The sequence below is a fragment of the Rhinolophus hipposideros genome (genome assembly GCF_964194185.1).
Source record: "Rhinolophus hipposideros genome assembly, chromosome: 11".
Taxonomy (NCBI): Eukaryota; Metazoa; Chordata; class Mammalia; order Chiroptera; family Rhinolophidae; genus Rhinolophus; species Rhinolophus hipposideros.
In genome coordinates this window covers 53,572,023-53,592,393 of record NC_138057.1, presented here as the reverse complement: position 1 = coordinate 53,592,393, position 20,371 = coordinate 53,572,023, and the positions used below count along the sequence as shown (strand labels likewise).

The following is a 20,371-nucleotide window of genomic DNA, read 5'->3' as shown; positions in this document are numbered from 1 at the left end:
AGCCATGCCCTGCCCTCCTTCTGTTCCTGAAGGGAAGGTAAAGAGGTAAAGAAAAGGTCTCTTTTCTGCTAGTCTTCTTACTAGTAAAAGTATTTTCCATAAATACTTTTATGTAATTTTTCATTTACATGTGTGTTCGTCTGCTTTCAGAATATAGATCTGAGGCTGTCCATAATAAAAAGAAATGTGTATTATTGAGGCTATTATAATAGTAAACAAAGTGCATGCAGAAGGATGAGTGAGTGAATCTACACAGTATGTATGTAAGCTAACCTAGCTATTGAAGTTTCGCATTAAAATGAACTCTGAGCTTTCTGACAGCCAAACCAAAAAAGAAAAAGCAGGGGTGGGGAGGCACAGAGTTGGTGAATACTCGAGTGAAGTGTAGCATATAGTTCATTGCTCATTGCTCATTCGTGGACTTGGGGAACTCGAAACCTTTGTCAGATCCACCCAGTGGGCTTCTGGTTTGCACTGAGTTCTGTCCTGGGCCCCTAGCTCAGGTACTCGCTGGCTCGACAGTCCGCTGGCCTTTGCCTCTCCATGGGTGCAGCCCTTGGTCAGCACCTGCTTCACCCTCTGTTCCCTTGATGAATGTGCTCAGGGTCCCTTCAACACCGAACATTCTGATTCTAAAGAAAGTGCTCGCTCTCTCTCCTTCCTTTTTATCCTCCCCTCCATATGTAGTTCCACTTGAAAAGCTTTCTACTCCAGAAGTCAACAGAAATCCCCACCTTGTCAGTTTAATGTTTCTGCTCTCTGCCTAACAGGCATGAAATCACAGCCTGCCACCCGATATTTAAAGGTCATTTTCCATGAATTCGTAGATGGTGATGTCCCGATAACTTGTGACTTAAAACATATGGTCACCAGCTCCCCTATTAAAGCAGTGTCTGGACCGACACAGGTTGGTCTGGGTAAGAAGGAGGATGGAGCTGGTCATGAGGCAGGAGATTGTGATGCTGGCAAGCTGGCCTAGCGTGAGAGCCCTCGACTTCCTGGGCCTCCTGGCAAACCTCTCCTGGGAGAGATGCTCCCTAAATGGGCGTTCTCTCAGGGAAAGGCAACTGCTTCTGAAACACACACAGCTCCTGTAAGCCCAACCTGCTTAAAAATCATACTTTTATGTGTTCCTGTCTTAATTATATTTTTTCTTTACTAGCAACCTTATTCATTATTTAAAACAACTTTCAAAAATAGTTATGCAGTGATTCCTACCTCTATCCACAGCAGCTGTTTATCTTACTGGTTCAGGTTTGCAGCCCCTTATTCATGTGTAGCTGTACTTACAACACCGCTGTCATTGCAGTTTAGATATTACGAGCAAAGTATGTGATGCTGATTTTCAGCAATTCCTAAGTAAGGAGGAGAATTCCCCTTGGGGAATTTTCCACATTGTCCAGGGCTTGTTTGGAAAGTCCACACTATACGGTTTCCTCTCAGCACATAAACAATCTTGTATTTTCTTTTTAACTTAGTGTAATTCCATGCACACATTTCCATGTAGCCACATAATCTTCAGATTTATCATTTTAATGACTGCTTAATATTCCAACCAGTTAGCATGCCATAATTTACTTAACTGTTCTCTATTGTTGGGACCTTAATGAAAATTTGAATTCACCATGTAACATGGGGGAAAGCTTGTTTTAATGATTACCATTATAACATCCCCTGCCCTGACTGCATGCCATTACTAACCCAGCTTTGTAAGGCACAGATGCTCTTGGAACAATAAATCCTGCATGAGAGGTGTATGCGCGAGGCCCTCTAATTTAATAGCTAATCTCACCGCACGTGTTTTCCTTTTAGGTTGGTATTTGTGTAGAATATCCATCTTTTCTGAGTATTGTATAATACTAAACTATATGCATTTGGCATATTCCAGGTACTTCATCACCGTAGTCAGGGTCATTAATGAACTGGAATTTGGGGTGCTCCTGATTACTGGGGGGCCACAGAAGTGCATTCATGAAGTGCCTTGTGGTGCCCAAGATTAACTGGAGGTTCGCATGCAAAGTGCGTTGTGAACTGTAGAGTCCCCAGTAGTGGTTGCGGGTCCTGCTTGTGAAATAGGATGAAGAAGAAAGTGGTTTTCCTAGTCAGTGCCTATCGGCTGCTTTCCCGCTATCCTCCACCCTCAGAATTCTCCAAAGACAGGCGTCAGGACAGTACTTCTTAGAACCAGGGCCAGAGCGATACGAGGACGAGGCCTGGGCAAAGCAGGCCAGGTCGGTTGGTAGATTTAGTGCTTTAGAATTGTCTCCAGTACTTTACCTTAAAGTGACCAAGTCCTACCACCTTATAAAGCTCTTTATTCCTATTCCTTCCCCATAAAAAGAGATCTGTCATCCTCAAAACGAAGAAATGATCCCAGTTTTCTCATGGGACCTAATAAAGTGTGTTTTGCCAAAGAATGAGACATCTCAGAGGAGACGGGATTTTAGGTGGCCTGTGAACCACGTAGGGAGGTTTTTTTTCCTTTTCTTTCTCTCTCTTTCTAAAAAGAGAAAATTATCCTTATTTGCCAAAGAAGGTGTCTCCATTTGCGGCCGGGGTCCCCCACAACTCTCCCACAGCTCTCCCGTATTTGCTCATCTCCTTTACAGCTGAGAGAAAGCAAGGATTGGCATTGGGCCAGCCTCCCAGTGGGCAGTGGTCCCTACCTGGTCTTGTCTTCATTCTTTTTGTTTATCAACTCTGGATAATGGCTTATGGGATGGGGATATGAAGTTTACTTTTTAAATGATTTCATTTTCTTTGACAAACGTGAGACAACATAGATAAAAATGGGAAAGAATAAGCCAGTTGGCATTCAAAAACAGCAAACTCATGAAGTCAGCACATGACTAAATGAAGTTCGGGCAGTACTACCCTAATGTTATTTAATGTCAGCACTAGCGACCACTGGCACCGCCTCTGTTGGCTTCTGTCGCCTTCTGTCGTTTTAGGGCGTGTGCAGGAGGCAGGATATTTGTCGTGCCTGTGAGCTGACCCTAGATCATGAAGCCTAGCCTAAAAGCACTGCTCTGGCTCAGAAGAAGCTGGCGTCACTCGTCTGTTCTGTCAGCTGCTCTTCAAGGCATAGAATTCCTGCGGGATTCTACCATATCTTTATGCCATTGGAACTCTGCTTTGGAGAATGCCTCAAGAGTCCTCAAGCGACAGCTCTCACTCACGACCTCACCTCCACTCTCTCACCTCCTTGGGTCCAGCACTCCAGCAAAAGGGGACAGTGAATAGACATACAATGGGACGTTATTCAGCCTTAAAATGAAATGAAATTCTGACACAGGCTACAACATGGAAGAACCTTAAAAACATTGTGCCAAGTGAAATAAGCCTGTTACAGAAGGACAAACAATTGTATGATTTTTTCCCCCCTCATAAGAGGTACCTAGAGTATCAAATTCATAGAGACAGAAATAGAATGGTGGTTGCCAGGAGCTGGGACAGGGAGAAATGGGGCGTTAGTATTTAAAAGGTATAAAGTTTCAGCTTGGGAGGATGAAAAAGTTCTGGAGATGGATGGTGGTGATGGTTGCCCAACAGTGTGAATATACTTCATGCCATTGAACTGTACATTTGAAATGGTCAGACTGGCAAATGTTATATAGATTTGACCACAGTAAAACCAGAAAGTAGGCAGTGAGCACGTCCTCTCCAGCCCCACTGCCTTGGCTGGCCCTTGTCCTGCCACAAGGAATCCTGTCCTCTCCTGTTTCCACTTGTCAGAGCTGTTGGTTCAAATGTCACCTCTCTCTCCTCCTGCCTCATCCCTCACTGGCCCCTCACAGACCGTGCACTGAGCTCCTTTGCCACAGAGTATCGTGGTGGTTTAGGTGATTGTATCGCTTCTGGAAACAGGGGGCTTCCTGGGAGCAACAGCAAACCCTCCCTTCCTTGTATCCCCATGTGGGCCCTGCACACAGTGGATATTTGTGATCAAAGCAAGTAAAGTGTCCCTGTTTGACTCAGAAGCACCCAATTGTAGCATCCATCTTTCAGTTACCACTGGCCTCTCGGGAATGAGCAGCAGCTGAAATGAATGTCCCTTGAGTGGGGCCTCGTCTAGACAGGAGGTCGCCCCTCAGCCCACACCAGAGCCAGTCCTTGGCATTCTTTCCAGAAGATTAAGGGTTTTCCTCCCTTACGCAGAAGTGGAACTGGACATCTGCTCTCACGTCCCTCAGATGTGCTCAGTGTGTTAGAAGACAGGCAGGCTCTGGGGGAGACAAATGCTGGGAAGGGGTCACACGTGGAGCTTTGTAGGGGAGAAAATGGTAACCCTGGGTCCCCTGGAGAGGCTTGTTAGGGCTTTGAAAATGAATTTGCAACCTGGGTGAAAACTTGAGGATCCTTGGGCCCAGTCTCCTCGTTATTCAGATGGGAAATGAAAGTCCAGCAGATGGGGCACACCCCTAGTGAGGAAACCCCACTTATCTCTAAAGTGACAGGTGAGAGCTCTGTCTGCTCTGGGCTGGTGTTAGAACACACGTGGGACCGCATGTGTGCTGCCCTTGAGACTGCAATGAGCAAGCCGATGGGGACAGTGAGCCTTCTGGTTCTGTCGTCAGGTCCGTGAGCCTGAACTCCTAGTGAGGAAACCTCGCCCGAAGAGAGCAGAGGGCGGGAGGGACAGGTAAAGCCCGAAAGGGGCTGTTCCTGTGCGGCCCTCCCCTCCTTGGCTAGCAGGCGTGGACTCCTGTGGGTGTACCCTGGCAGATCCCAGGTGAGGACGTGTGTGTTGCACATCTGGTACATCTCTGCCCCCGTCTTTTTCGCCTGCAGAATTTCAGAGGCAGGAAAGCGTCCGGTCCCAGCACAAAGGCCTCCAGTTGTACGACACCCCTTACGAACCTGAGGGCCAGAGCATCGACTCAGACCCAGAGAGTGCCGTCAGTCCCCGACTGCGGGAGAGCAAGCTGCCGCAGGATGACGACAGGCCCGCCGATGAGTATGACCAGCCATGGGAGTGGAACCGGGTCACCATCCCAGCTCTGGCAGGTAAGAAGCCAGTGGCCCTGTGCAGAGGTGGCCGCTGACCTGCACTCGACACTCACCTTTGGTAAAGGGCGTCACTGCACTGGTGCCTGCCTGCTCAGGTAACCCACAGGGCTTTGTTTGGTCATCTAGTTGGGTTGTCCTCTGTTCTAGTACAGCTGGACTCCTCGAAGGTGATGAGGGTCCTGGAGGGCAGGGATGCCAGGCCAAAGGGAAATCCTGGGTCTCAGTTCCAGTCTCCCCAATCTTTAAAGACGGCCCAGATAATCTCATTGTCTGACTCTGCCTTGGTCCTGTTGATAATGCTCTAGCTCACTGGGCCCAGTCTCAGAAGGAAGCCAAGATTTCAGAAGGAACTTTCTTAGAAACGAAAAGAAAACCAATCTGCAGAGTGGCTCCTATTGGGCCTGAGGCATTCCTGTGCTTCCATCTCGTCGTACAGCTGCCCTAGACCTGCGTGCCTCCTGTCCCAGCTTTAGCGTAAACCTGCTCAGAGCACAGCCTTGGGCACATCCTGACCTCGGGGCCTGGCGCTCCTCCCAGCCAAGTGCCCCTTGAATAACTCGGGTGGCTCCCTCCCACCCCACTCTGAGACTGGTGTTCTAGAATCCAGGAATCTGTCACAGTGCTGAAACTCCTCGCTCACGGCTCTTAGGAAAGCAGTCAGCCACACACGTCACAGGTCTTAGGCTTACGTTCACACCCTTTGATTCTAATTCCAGTCCTTAGGATTCATGCCAAGGTTATGATCTGAAATTCAGAAAAGGTATTGTGTCTGATCATAAAAGATGGGGAACAGCCTGAAGGTCCCTCAAGTAGGGACTGATTAACTGGAAGATTGTGCAGCCACTAAAAAGTGATGTTGACAAAGTGTATAACAACCGAGGGAATTGCGTACGGTTAATGTTTAGAGGTGAAAAGCCAGACGCAAAAAACTTATGTGTCTAAGAGGTTAGACATGTGAAAAATGAGACATCAAGTGACTAATTTAACTCTTGCCACATCGAAGATCATAAAGGGAGAGTTTTTATTTTTAATTTGTTGAAGATTGATGTTGCGTGAAATTCCCCTTTTTCGTGCACGACTAGACCCTTCCTCTCTTCCTTTCTGGCCCCCACAGTAAGGCCTCTGCCCCACCCCCATCCTGATCCCCTCAGTGGATGTTCTAGCTGTTACAGCACATATGACTCATAGTTCCCTGGACGTAGCACACTATGCGAATCCCATTCCTTCTGCCTCATACGCCTTTCCCTCCCTTATCCTATCTGGAAAAATCCCCCACCTCCATGGGTCCCCGCTCAAATGTCACCATTTGTGAGCCCTTCCTGGTACTCAGCCATCCATCCTGTGGGCTTCCTTACGCCTCTCTGGGCCTGTTGAGCTTCCTGCACTCCTCCTTGGTGAACCTTTCTCTCACCATGCAGAGTTCGACCTGAAGGTGCTGGTCTCGCCTGCCAGGCTGTGAGCGCTTGGTCCAGAACCAGAGATGAGCGTAGTCGTGTAGCTGAAGGTCTCTCCCAGGCATTTCACAGCCGCCTCGCTTACCTTGGCACAAGGGAATCCAAAGACTATCCCTGCCCCCTAACATGGCTGGTAAGAGGCTGTGCTCCTTCTGAGTGTGAGAGCAGCCAGAACGGAGCCATTGCTGTCTGAGAACTTGCTCTTTGCAAATACCAGTTTGATTAAAGGGCTACAGGGGCTCATGTGACAACTCTCCCAGACAGTAAGGGCCCATGGCGCGAGATAGCACTGCAGGCAGGTGTGGGATCTCACCCTCTCCTGGATCGAGCAGGTAATTTAAGGGCTGTGCTACGTTTGATGCTCTAGCCTAGCCTAGTGTCTTGCTGCTCAAAATGTAGTCTCTGGACTAGTAGCATCTCACCACCTGGGAGCTGGTGACAAATGCAGGGTCTCGGGCCCCACCCCAGACCTACAGAGTCAGAATCAGTTTTAACGAGACTCCCGGGTGATTCGTGTGCACGTTGAAGTGAAAAGCACTTACCCCACTGGACGTCGACTTTTCAGAAGGTTCTCAGGCCAGAACTTGTCCACTTCTAGCCAAAGATGGTTGTAGAACTGTTGTACATTTAGTTTTTCACAAAAGATCACAAGGTCTCAGATATAACTGTCTCTGAGTAAGTTCTTGAGCCACAAGTATCCATTCTGGACCAGGTTTTATGTTGCTCAGTTGCTATCAGCAGTGTCATCATAGGTTGATGCCTTAGGCGGTCAATAGCAGACAGTCTCAGAATTATGTCCCCATCTGTGTCTCATCAAGTTGGGTTAGCTCTGTGTGTCCTGCTCCAGCGTATATACCGGTTGTGCTTTTCCCAGCAAGCTTTTGGCTCGCTTCTGATTTCGGGGGCGTAAACAGAAGCTGTTTCACTCGGGCTGGAGGGATGCTGTGAGCAGGGGCCTTCAGGCATGACCGGGTCCCTCCCATGGCTGTGAACAGAGCCTGTCGGGTGCAGTGTTGGTAGGTGAGGAGCACCCTTCTATTTTTCAACCCAGAGTGGAGATGGAGTGAGAGGTGGATGGGCCGCCTGTCAGATCATGAGGCGTCGCAACAGCTCAATTGGCTTGATTGCTAAAGTGCTGCCACCATCCCATTTGTACACCCAGAAGTGTGGCTGCTCAAGAATGAAGGCTAATGTTCCCGCCTGAGTGAATGGTGTGTGTGTGTGTGTGAGTGTGTGTACGCACGCACACACATGCTTTTAGCCCGTCGTTAGTGCTTCACTAAGCCCTGTGCTCATTGTTACCATACCTGTTTGAAATGCCCACACAGCTTTTCTGGGAGCTCTGTGATGGGTCCTGAAAGCCTGGGGTGCAGGATCTGTAGCTGGGAAACATCTGTGTAGGATCAAGTTGTCTGGGCAAAATCATTACCGTCTCTTTCCAGCCCTATATTCTTTGATTCTGCATGTTTAGTCTGGATAAGGAAACCTGGGCAGGGAACCTGGTTAGTGTTTTTAAATTTTCAAAGGGTGTGGAGTGTGAGGGGACCCCCCACAGAGGGGAGAGCTGGGCCCACCAAGGAGGAATCATAGGGATTTAGGGTCCAGGTGCATGGTAAGAACTTTAGTTATACCTGAAAGTGTATAAGGAGCTTCCTCCTTATACAGTAAGCAGAACTTGTAAGCAGAAGCGTGACTGAGGCCGAGTGGGTGTCAGAGGGCTTTGCCAGCCCTGGGAAGCTGGCCTGCTGTCCCCCTCAGGGATCCCGCCACACTGTACCCATCAGGACCCAGCACACTGGTCAGAGACTGGGAGAAGGAAAGGCCTCTGAATTAGCTCCATGATTCAACCTAGGAGGCAAAGTTCTTTCTACCTTTGAAAGTGCTGTCCTGCATCACATTCATGAAAAGAGGCACTTCTCCAAAGGGCGCTTTGGCGTTCTCCACAGAAGTAGCCCTCCTGGGCCAGTGGCTCCAGACCAGCCTTCATGGAAGTCAGACCCTTCCCATCTCAGGCAGACTCTGGGAGCTGAAGGCTCGATTATAGCTTCCTGGTTGTCAGTGAAAACAGCTATTGTAACGTGTAGGGTGGTCATAGCTTCTTAGGAATCAAGTCTTCCCGTCTCAGTATTGTGTGGCCTGGTGAGTGAGAAATACCACAAGCTCTCCAAAAATCCCTGGGCCTTCATTGCCTGCCCTCCTTCCTAGAAAGTGGTTGTGGGCTCAGCCAGAACCCCCACACCACCCCCGAGCAGCCCAGCAGGTCCCGTCGTGGGTCCGAGCCCCAGGACAGATGCCTGGTCAGGTTTCCCCGCCGGCTGCAGGGAACCGGCTGTGTCCCTGCCATCCACAGAGAGGTGGTGTGGCTTCCATCAAGCTGTCAACCCCCTTTCCCACCCGGCAGACACCTACCTTCAGAGTTGGCTGGACTCAGTTCCTAGCCTGCTTTGACTCACCCACTGGGAGTCTTTATAGCAACAAATTGGGAGGCCTCCAGATGGGTCTAGAAATGGCCTTCCTGTGCAGCCCACAGCCCCCAGATGCAATTCAGGGCCCACACAAGGGCTCTGTGGGGCCGAAGCAGCAGCCTGGAGTGACTGCACAGTGTCTCAGGGCAGCACTGAATCGAGTGGAAGGTCTGAGCAGCCCATGGGATTTGTAGTACAGATCATTAGACGGGCAAATGGCGCCTGCACAGGAGGTGAGCACGCAGGGAGGGGTAGAGGACCTGGGTGGAGAGAAGCAGACCCAGGCCTGGGGGGGGGGGCACAGACTTGGTGTCTTCACATCTCTGAGTGGTCACAGGAAGGACAGGGATTGAACCTGTCCTGAAAGCATCTATTCCCTCCCTCACGTAGGACTCCCTGCTGCAGAGAGTCCTGGTGAGGCATTAAGGGCATCGCTTCAGGAAAGTGCTGACATTTACTGAGCACTTTCTGTGTGCATTGTCTCACTCAGTCCTCACAACCACCCTCTAGGAGATTAGTTTCCTCCTTTAATAGATGAAGAAACTGAGGTCCAAAGAGAAGAAATCTCTTGCCCCGGGACCCATGGCTAGTCAGCCACAGAGCCTGGATTTGAGCCTGCGAAGTCCAACTCCAGAGCGTAAGGCCTAACCCAGGCAGTGTCTGGGCTCCCAGCTGCAATCCAAGATGCTCCAGAAAATACGGTGGGAGCCCTCACCCTCCCAGAGCCCCCGGGAAATTTCACATGCCTTTCATCACCCTCGCACTGACTTCTCCCTGTGTCTACAGCTGGTAGGATACGATACTGGGGTGTATGTTCCCTCTTGGAATGGGTCCAGCTGAGGATTCTGTAGGAGCCCAAGTTCTGGAGGTTTGAGCCTGCATGGGAGTGATGAGAGCCACCCCACGCTTTGGTCATGCTCTGCCACCACTCACACAGGCAGAGGCCCTCATACATGGCACCCCACTCCTTTGTCCTGCTAGGCAAACGGCCCAGAGCAGGGAAGGGAACTGCCAGAGACCTCTAGCAAAGCCAGTCAGGCCACACACAGAGGATGGATCGACATTTTCTTTTAATCCAGTGAGTGAGTTAAAAGCTGCTTCCATAATGATTGATTTGCCATTGCTGCTAGAAGCTACTGATCAGAGTGCTTGCTCAGGGAGCAGGGCAGCAGAACAATGTGTGAAGGGCACCCTCGAGATTGTGTAGAGAAACAGTCATTTCATTTTCAACTCATCGTCTGAAGATGTGTCTCTGCAGCTACTTTTCAGGCTATATCCTGAATGCAGCCCGTGACAGGTGTGCCTCCCAGCAAAGAGAGAAGACAGATCTATGACTCAGTGCTGAACAGTTATTTGGATTGCTTGTCTGTCTTCCCCACCAGCTCCTTGGCGCGTTTCTCTGCCCTGGAAAGCTCAGGACAGTGTCTTGCATGTCAGGAGCCAGTGGGATAGTAGTAGGAAGAGTCAGATAATCCCAAGTTCACATGCCACCTCCACCACTCACCAGCTGTGTGACCTCAGACAGGTTCTTCAGTCTCCCTGAGCCTTAGTTTTCCCATCTATAAAATGGGGATCGTCACATCCCTTGCCACACTGAATCTCTGTGATGATCAAGAGAAAAGATCTGGATGAAAGGACTTTGTAAGCCCGATTTTGTCATGCACGAGAGATTGGTTATTGGTGTTCAGGGAAGGCTTTCTGTATTAAATAAAATTTGCTATTAAAACAGTGCTACTGCACAAAGAGGCACTTAGAGGGCACAGAGGACCCATTTACAAAGCTCATTCCAGTTTCCCCTGGCAATGAGATACATGGATGGTGTGGAAAGCACCACTTCTGTTGGAAATCCTAAATCTCAATTCCAGCAATAGAGTCCTAAACATAAGCCACCTGGGTCTTCCTTTCTTTATTCACTGGTCTCTGTGTGAGAGCGTCCCCACTGCCTTTCTCCCCTCTGTGCCCCCTACCTCCCATTCTAGCTGTGACACATTTGTGGATTGGTTGGTTTGCCCAGAGCATGTGTCGCAGTCACCTGGAGAAAGCACTAAACTGATTGCTGGGTTCCAACCCCAGAGTTTCTGATTCAATTGGTTCTGGGGATAAGCATGAGAATTTGCAATTCTAACAAGGTCCCAAGTGTTGCTGATGCTGCTGACGTGGGGACCCCACTTTGAGAACCTAGAACATACTCACTACATATTGTTAGGTGCTAGGGTCAGGATGGAGTTAGGGAAGGGAGGTCACAGCTTGGCTTGGCTGGTATCAATGCCACCTCCTCCAGGAAGCCTTCCCTGGCATGACCAGTGTCTTCCCCACCCTCATTCCAGATTGGGCTGAGACTCCTCTGTGCCCCTACCACATCCTGTATGGGTGTGTGTTGGTTTATTCTGGAACAGCCAGTTACTTGTCACTGTCAGCTTGGGGGGCACTAATGCTGTGTTGGTCACCCCTTAACCGGACACCCTCTTGAATTTTGACGCCTTCCCAGCCTCGTCAAGTGAGGCTAAAAGGGCAGAGAAAAGGAAAGTAAGGTCTCAGGTATGTCTATTTCCTAAAGAGTTGTGAGTCATCTCTGAGCCAGCTCAGTTGGCTAATTTAAAATAATCCTATTACGGTAAGGGGCGGGGGAGAAGGACAGGAAATTATCACTTACTGAGCATCAGTTATAAAGCTGGCATGGATTAACCGTAGGAAGCCCTACAAGGTGGGTGTGGTTTCACTGTCATCACACAGATGACAGTACACAGAGGGCGAGCAGCTTGCCCACTGCCGCACAGCTACTGTGTTTCCCCGACAGTAAGACCGGGTCTTATATTCAGTTTGTTCCAAAAGACGCAGTAGGACTTATGTTCGGGGGATGTCCTCCTGAAAAATCATGCTAGGTCTTATTTTCTGGTTAGGTCTTATTTTCGGGGAAACACAGTAATGAGCCTTTGCTCTCTCCACTGCTGCATAGACATCTCGAGTGTGGAAAGGGCAGGTCTGAGCATTCCCTGTCCCGTGTGCTGGTGCGGGGTGGCCTGGGTTGTTGAGGCAGAAGCAGTGTGCCCGCTCCGTGCTGACCTCGCGACTCGTCACTCAGTCAAACGCAAATGCTCCAAAGCTGGGAGCACGGATGTTGTGTGTGCTCCGAGCTTGCTGCTCCCACTGAGCCCTGTGACTCAGACGCTTGGACTCGGAATGAACATGCTCGACTTCTCCAGAATGTTCCTCTGCGGGAGGTTCCTCGGGGAGTCGTAGTTCTGCCACCATCACCCCACGCACCCGGCACACGCCGTACCACCTCCTCTCCACTGTTGGCCCTACTTGGCCTCCCGTGATGCTTCCTGCCTCCTGCACAGCTTCCCAGAATGCCTTGGGCCTGCGAGGAAATTAACTATTGTGTTTGTACTGGGATCTTTCTGCTATGTCCTAATGAGTAACAGTTGTAATTAATATTTAACACGTGTGAACAGCAGGTCTGCAGAGAAAAGGAGGCTTTAAATGAGAAAACCGGGATCCCTTGTTTCCTTTGGCTAATGTGTTACTGAGGGACAGGTTTTTCCAGTTGGCTTTTCTGTTTGACACATGAATGAATTCATTTAGTCACCTAAAGAAAAGAAAAAAATACTAGCGTTTAATAGCTTTGATTCATCTGCTAATTATATTGATCGATAGAAATGTTCCTTTAAGTGCCTTTGTCTCCTGTGTGGAAAAAAAACAAAGTTTTTTTGTGGTTTTTTTTTTTTGCTCTTCTATTTGTCAAGTCAGTGATCTTCCTGTGGGTGGGTTTTTAAACTCCATGAGGTCAGAGGCTCTGCCTGCCGTGTTTACACCCGGGTCCCCACCTAGGTCAGTGCCTGGCACATAATGAACACGCAGATATTTGTTAAATTAGTGAATAAGTCAGGTTTCAGAGAAACCAACCCCAAATTCTCTCTAGGATGCTACCGTGTGTACTTAATCACGCAGCCCACGCAAAGGAGGTTCGTGTTACTATTGTTCCTTTGTGCTGTGCACCTGCCTTCTCTCCAGAGGAGGCTGAGGGACCTGCACTTGGAGGGGCATTTTTGAATAGCTGTTGACTGCTGTGGTGGCCGCCTCTGGTCTAAAGTCCCAGGGAGACGCTGAGAGTGTGTCCCTGCCTGTCTGAGGATTGCCCGCACCTCTGGATACCACAGGGGTATGGGGACCCTGGTGTGCCAGGTGGTGGCAGGCGGCCCCCGAGAGCCATGCATCTGGCTTGTCCCCTCCTGTCTCTCCTGCCTTCCCTCACTGCCCTCTGTGGGGGGTTGGGGAGGGCAACAGCAGAAGCATAGACAGCTGGGCTGGGGCTTTGGAGCTCGTAGCCGGGAGCCTTGTTTCCACAAATGCCCAGTCTGCTTTCTGCAGGTCCTCTGATGCTTGTGGGTGGGGGCAGAGCCCCTTTCCCAGGCCCTAGGATTCTGAGTAAGCGTCTGTGGGTGACTGCAGGTGGAGGTGTCAGGAAACACTGCATCAGAAGTAAGCAGGCCATCTCCATCTGACAGGTGAGCTCGGCCTAGCAGAACTAGCAGAGTGCACGTGATTTCAAGTGCTGGGGGTGAGGGGAGATACCTGTATTTAAAGCCTTGTATTGCTGCTTGCTAATTTAATTGGGTGACCTGAGCAAGTTGCCTCTGTTTCCTCATCTGTAAAATGGGTGACAATAGGTGCCAAGAGTTGGGGCACAGTGAGTGTTCGGTGGATGCTGGCTTTTGGTATCACTGTCATTACCACTGTTGTTTTGAGAATGTGTTGTGGTGTAGACAGGATTCGTGCTGAACTCATTAGAGGCCTCTGGATTCAGAAGACCTAGGTTCCAGTCCAAGTTTAGCTGTTGACTTGAGGCAAGTCAGTTCCTTTTCCAGACCTCCATTTCTCATCTGTAAAATGAGTTATGATGGTAAAGATAGCTTGCTTCTGCAGCTGTAAAGCCTCTGTGTTTGGGTGATTTTATCATTTTCATCAGGATTTTTCCTTACATTTCCTGCAGCCAAGCAGCAGTCCTTGGGATGGTGTCCATGTTTCCTTTGGGGGGTGCAGAATAAAAGGATGAAGACATATGCCTCCTCATGCCAGGCCCGCCTTCCCCAGCCCAGACTTGGCTGGACTTGTATGCACTGTGTTCTGGGAACCCAGGCGGCGTCCCGGCGCCTGCCTCACGTCACGGCCTTCCCGATGCCCTGCTTTGCCTTGCTTTGTGGAGAGTCGCCGCTGCCTCCCCTCACAATGAGGACCTCTGTTCTTGGGCACCGCCCACAAGATGTGACAGCATGATGCCCTGGGGCCTGCATGTGTCTGCAAGGTGAACACAGAGGCCTCTTGTTGGCGATCCTGGAAATGCAAACCAAACATTTGCTGAGCCATATGTTGTCTTACAACCTACCTGGAGGTACAGCTTTCACTCACGGGGCAGGCAGGGGAGATAGGAAACTGAGGCCCACTCTTGAACTGGAGGGGAAAAATGAGACTTCACTTCCCTGGGACTTAGTTTCTCCATCTGCAAAATGGGGATTCTAATACTGCTGTGAGGTGCAGATGAGAACATGTAGGACAGAGTTGTAGAAAGCTAAAGCCACAGAGGACCCTTGTCATGAGGACAGAGTTTTAGTCAATTGCAAGTGTTTGTACGTGTCATGGAAGTTTATGGTGTTTCCGTAGACTCCAGAGGTCGTGTGGTCCAGCTCACTCCCCAAACCAATGCGTGGTCTCCTCTTGGCCCCTCCTAGGGACTCACACCTGCTCCTTCTGTGTGTCTCCACCCCTGCCCTCACCACTCTCCACTGTTCCCCACACACAAACACACCAGAGTCACAGCCTGGCGTCAGCAACGTGGATGAATTGGCACCAAGGACTATGTGGAAGGGGTGCCTTAGGCACCTTCATTCCGTTCTCTTTGCCCTTGTGTTTTCAGAGTAATAGCACATCCGTGGACGAACACAGGCCTGGAACACTATCCAGGCCCCTGCTGTCAGCCCCATACGGTTTACAAACATGGCGCACGTTCATTTCCACCTCATGCACAGCAGGCCTAAAGAAGGCTCTTCAGCGGGCTGAGAGCTCCTTGTAAGTCACTCCGTGTACAGTGTCTTGTTTTCAGTCATTCTAATCCTTGTTCCCTCTGTTTAAGGGGCTCTGTCCTGTACTGGAGAACGGGGAGTTGTGGGGACTCCAGAACAGCCACAAAGAAGCAGCCACTGAACTTGGAGCACGTTGCAGGCCTCACCTGGGGCCCCTCTGCTCCCTTCCAGTTCTCTTTCAATGGCCCCTGTCCTCACAGACCACATCCATACCCTTGGTCAGCCGAGAGGACTGGAGGAATTCTGGCAGATCGTGGACTCTTCTCTCTCAGCCCCTCCCCAAGGAAAGGCACTAGTAGGGCACCCCCAGGTGAGGGGAGGCCACCCAGGGCTTCAGCCCCAAAGCAGAGGGGTCAAAGGTTGGGGTCTGGGGCCTGCTGCCTGGCCTGGCAGCCTGCTCCTGTCAGCTTGGGCAGGTTCCTCGCCTGCATCAGGCCCCTTGTGTGAGAGACTTGGACAAAGTAGCACTGAGCTCCCGGGTTGTCTGCGAGTGTCAGAGAAGAGCTCCACATCAGGTTCTCGCAGATGCCCGCCCGTGCACAGGAAGCATTCAGTAAAGGTTAAGGCCTTTTTCAAAACTGGTTTAAAATAGTTTCAGGAGAGAGTGCGGCTCCTAAGTTTCCTTTCTTTATTGATGATTGGAGGTTTTACGGTCCTGCAGACCTTGGTGAAGTTTCATTCACTCGGCAGATATTGAGCACCTACTGTGTCTACATCAGGCACTGCTATACGTATACTAGGCGTTGGGCATTTAGCTTTGAAGAAAGCAAAATGTGTCCTGCCGTCTGGGAGCTTCCAACTCATGAATTCCGGCGGAGGTGAGGAAAAAGAAGGTGGTTTCTGCTACAGGGCACTTGATCTTCTTGAGGACATGAAATGGAACTATTCTGAGCGTGGATATGATTGTACAGCTGGGGGCAGCACTTACAGGGGGCCTGCTGGGCTTTGGTACGTCGTCTTTTACTAACCACCTGCACAGTCCTTCATGGTATAGGTATTGTTGGCTCTAGTTTATAGAACAGGCAGCTACGGCTCAGAGAGTTTTAGAAACTTGCCCAAAGTCCCACAATAATGGCAGAGGCAGGACTCAAACCCAGGTCTTCCTTAATCCAAAGTCCACACCCTTTCCATGATGTCAAGCTGCTGTAGTTCCTCTACTCGCGGGCCTCGTTGCAGCCCATGGACAGTTCTGTAGAACCAGCTGTCTGTCTGGCATGGGGAGGTTCAGAGGAGCTGAGGCACAAAGCCCCATCTCTCTTGGTTTGGAAGAAGACACTTACATACCGCACTGTAACAGACGGGTGGGATTGGACCATGGCAAAGACCGGCTGCAGGACACAAGAAAAGAGGAGAAAGGAATTCCATCTGGGGCTCTAGGGCTAAACTTCCGCCAGGAGGCAATATTGGAGCTGTATGTTGAAGAATGGCTGGGACTTTTGCACATAGATAGTGAAGAAAGGGGTTCTAGAGGGCAGGCCCAGCCAAAGCCAAGGCCTAGGGTCAGGAAGGCAGGTGTAGATTTGGGGACTGGCCTTTCCTTGTGACTGGAGCCTAGAGCTGGGCATGGAGCCCAGAGGGATTCTGCAAGGGAAGATGCACCAGGTTGAGTTGTCGCCAGGTCGCTGAAGACCTTGAGCCCCAGAGGGAGGGGCTTCCCCTCTGTCCAGGGCACTGGGGGTCAGCGAGGGGTTCATGAGTGCAGCAAAGCTGTGCTTTAGGGGCCCATTGGCTTTTTGGAACTTGTTCTCTTTCGCCAGCCTTGAACGATAAACAGAAAGGAGCCGGACCCCGAAGGAACACATTTATTTCATCTAAGCAGACATTTACTGAGCACTGTCTCATGCCAAGCACTGCAGTAGGTTTAGGGACAGACAAGACAGGAGAGGGGAAAGAGAAGTAAAATGAATGCCAGGCACTGCCCCCACAGAATGCCCTGATTGGGGAGCAATGGTGTGGGTACCCACTGGACTTTAAGAGAAGAGTCAAGTACTGTGAGCTGCAGAGGAGGGAGTTCTCAGCAGCTGGGATCAGGGGAGGTTTTGAGGAGGGGTGGTCTTTGTACCAGTGTCTACGGGGAAGGAGAAACCGGAGGAGTATTTCCTCACCTCTTCTGGACCTCCAACTGCCATCACCCACAGGGCGGCAGGGTCCTTGTGAGGGTTAGAGCGAGTGGGGTGGGGGCCTGGGACTCTGTCTCATTGTCGGTGACTGAACTCCAGGACCAGCTGGTATAAAATCTATAGCACAGTGGTCTTTGAACAACATCCTTTTGTTCAGCGTCATTTCATTATAATGTAGATGAGATGCCATAGGAACCGAACTCTTGTTGATATCAATTAGCCTGTGGTAAAATTGGCTTTGTTGTACTTCGTTTTGCTTCAAGTCGCAGAACAAATGGACAACCTTCAAGTAGAAAGGCCTCCCAGGAGGAAGGTGGGGGGCACCTGAGCTGGGTCGTAAACGATGAGGTCTGTCTGTCATCAGACCAGAACTTTCAGAAGGACATTTGGAGGGTCATGACGGGCCCCCTCAGCTGCCCTGCAGAAAAAACCTGGTGGAGCCGGTGACGGGGCCGCCTCTCCCCCTGCCGCTGGGCCTCTGGCCCTGAACAGCGAGTCTCCCCTGCCTCCGCCAGACTCTGACTTCCATTTGTAATCGCCTATAGGTGGAATTAATTGAGCTCTGTCATTCTAAGGACTCTTCAGGGGTGGCATATTTTTTCTCTATAAATGACCTTCTTCTTTTGAGGGTTTGTGTCTTCTTTCTCTTTTACAGAAAATTACTAAAATTGAAAGAATTGCCATTTTAAATTGCAGATTAAAGAGAAATTTAATTAGAAGGAATGAAGGCAGTTGTGTTTAGAGCTTTTGTTCTTAATGGTTTTTTTTTCCCCTTTGCTGCCGAATTGCTGCACTTAGAGTTTGTATATTTTTATTTTAGGTGAAATGATTTGCCTAATTAAGACTGTCATTCATCCCCACCTGTGTTCTAGAATATATGGCTATATTATTAAGCTTGGAAGCGAATGCATAAATTAATTCAGTGCTGAATTACCTTGTTGACTGGGACCTTCGTAGGTTTTACACAATTTATCTGGTATGAAAACTGATTTTTTTTTTCCCCAATGAAGTGAAACAGCAGTTTATTATGTTTCTTCATTCAGTCTTTCGGTGAACACTTATCGTGTTGTAGGCATGTGCTAGGCATGGGGGGTATGGGTAAATATGGTACAGCCCCTGCCCTTGAGGGTTTCATAGGGAGCCAGGTGGGGAAGCTGGTGATTAGGGTACCATACATAGGTTCAGATCAAGATGAATCTGGGGAGGAGATGTCAGGGAAGGCTTCCTGGAAGAGGTGACCTCTGAAGGGCAAGGGGAATCAGGTGGAAAGGTTGGTAGAGGGGGGTGGGAGTCGTGGTAATTAGACAGGACACAGCCTGGAAAGAGGCTTGGTGAGAGCTGAGGCTGGACAGTTAGCTAGTCATTGGTTGTTCTGAAGAGCTTGGGTTCCTTTCCAATTGGTGTTCCATGTTCCATGCCTCTCTTCTCACCTTGCATGCCAGGAGATATGTAGTGGGAATTTATATTGGCAGAAATCTTTACGTTCTGATTTTAGCTAATGGAGCCATAGGCCGTCAGAGGTGAAAATGCCTTGCAGTTCATCTGGTCTCTCCCTCTCCTCCGCCGGTGACAAAACTAAGCCGAGAACCTCATCTCCTACCTTGCCCCTCCCTACACCATGCCACTTAGCTAGCTGCCTCCTCTCCATTCCTGACAACCAGAAAGTGAGCACAAGGGAGGCATTATGGGGAAGGGCAGGTTGGTCCCATGCTCCCTGAGCCATTCTTATGCTGTGCCCAGATCTCCGTCTCAATGGGGCATCACACAGGGGTCTTCCCTGACTCACCCTTTAGTCTCAAGTACTGTTGGCGTCACCTCCATCATTGAGAAAGCTGACCTTTATCACCTTCCCTAACTGCCTCCAGGGTTGCCCCAAACTCACCTTCCATCAGCAGGCAGAGAGATCTCTAAAACCCAATCTGAGAATGGCATTTCTTGATTCAACCCATCCATAGGATCAAGTCACAGCTCTTTAGAAACGGACTCTCTGAATGGGTCCTCACCTGCCTACCTGACGTCCCTGTTCACCCCTGCCCACGGTCAGCCATCCAGGGCTCTGCAAGGTAGGTGGCTCAGGTCAGAACCTGCTTTACCTCTTCCTCTCCCCCCTCCTCCCAAACATAGACGCCATGCAATCAGTTGCCATGAAGACACGTGTGGTTCAGTGAGAGCTGTGGTGAGAGAGCCAGGCTGCTGGGAAGCCAGGGAGGGACCTACGGGACCGTGTGTGCCAGGGCCCCAGCTCTGGGCTTTGTTTGTCTCCTCACCATCCCTATGAAAGCCCAGCTCATCAGCCAGATGGAAGAGGACTTGCTGAGACATCCAACCCTGGGAGCTATTTCCTAGGAGGGCCTTGAGGTCATACTGTCTTGTCTGTCCCTCCGTTTGGACACAGGACAGGACTCCCCAGCAGTCCTCGCTATGTCCCCACTCCACGCTGCGAGTCCTCGTGTCACAGGCTGTGGGCATATTAGAGTTTTCTGTGAGTCTTCCCCTGCTGGATAATGCCAGCCCCATTCTTTCAGTGCTCAAGCCAAAAGCCTATAGCCTTGATCCTCTTTTTCTCACACTCTGCTTTGCATACAAGGACAAGTCTTGCTATCTCTGCCTGCAACCAGAATCTCCCCTGTCCCTTCTATGTATGTCTTCAATGCCTGCCCGTCCTGCAGTAGCTTCCTCATTGCTCACTTGCGCACTCTCGCGCTCTCTCTTAATAATAATCTTTTTAGGTTCACAGCAAAATTGAGCAGAAAGTACAGAGTTCCCGTATACCACCTGCCCTCCATCTCTTCAGCATAGCAATCCTGTGGGTGTTTTCTTTAAGTGCCAAGTCAAAACCTTGCTCATCAAAACATCAGAATGGCTCTTCATTTCTCTCAGAATAAAACCAAAGCGCTTCCCAAGGCCCACAAAACCTTGTTCCCTCCCACTCACTTCCGCCAGCCCCCCTTCACGCCCCTCCAGTCGCCTTGGACTGTGTTATTTCTCAAACACTCCAGACATGTTCCCACCTCAGGGTCCTTGAACTTGCTCTTCCCTCTACCCGGAATGTCCTTCCCGCAGATGTCCACATGGCTCGTCCCTCCTCTCCTTCAGGAATGTATTCAGATGTCACCTTTCAAGAGGCCTTCCCTGCCCTGCTTTAGTTTTCTCCATAGCACTTATCCCCAGCTGGTGTGCTGTGGATCTGACTGACTTCGTTTATTGTCTGTCTCTCTTCACTCAGGCAGGGATTTCTGTCT

At 50.1% G+C, this 20,371-nt stretch overlaps 1 protein-coding gene across 2 annotated transcripts in view; it reads left to right on the top strand.

The window, feature by feature from the left end:
* Window positions 1–20,371, top strand: part of SHB (SH2 domain containing adaptor protein B) — a 131,152-nt gene that overhangs the window by 77,772 nt on the left and 33,009 nt on the right. Inside the window, exons 3-4 of one of the 2 annotated variants that reach the window (XM_081065765.1) lie at window positions 4,792–5,007; window positions 19,085–19,192. In XM_081065765.1, coding sequence (XP_080921891.1) covers window positions 4,792–5,007; window positions 19,085–19,192 — 324 coding nt within the window. The remainder of the gene's footprint in view (window positions 1–4,791; window positions 5,008–19,084; window positions 19,193–20,371) is intronic. The other variant, XM_081065766.1, reaches the window with a different exon arrangement.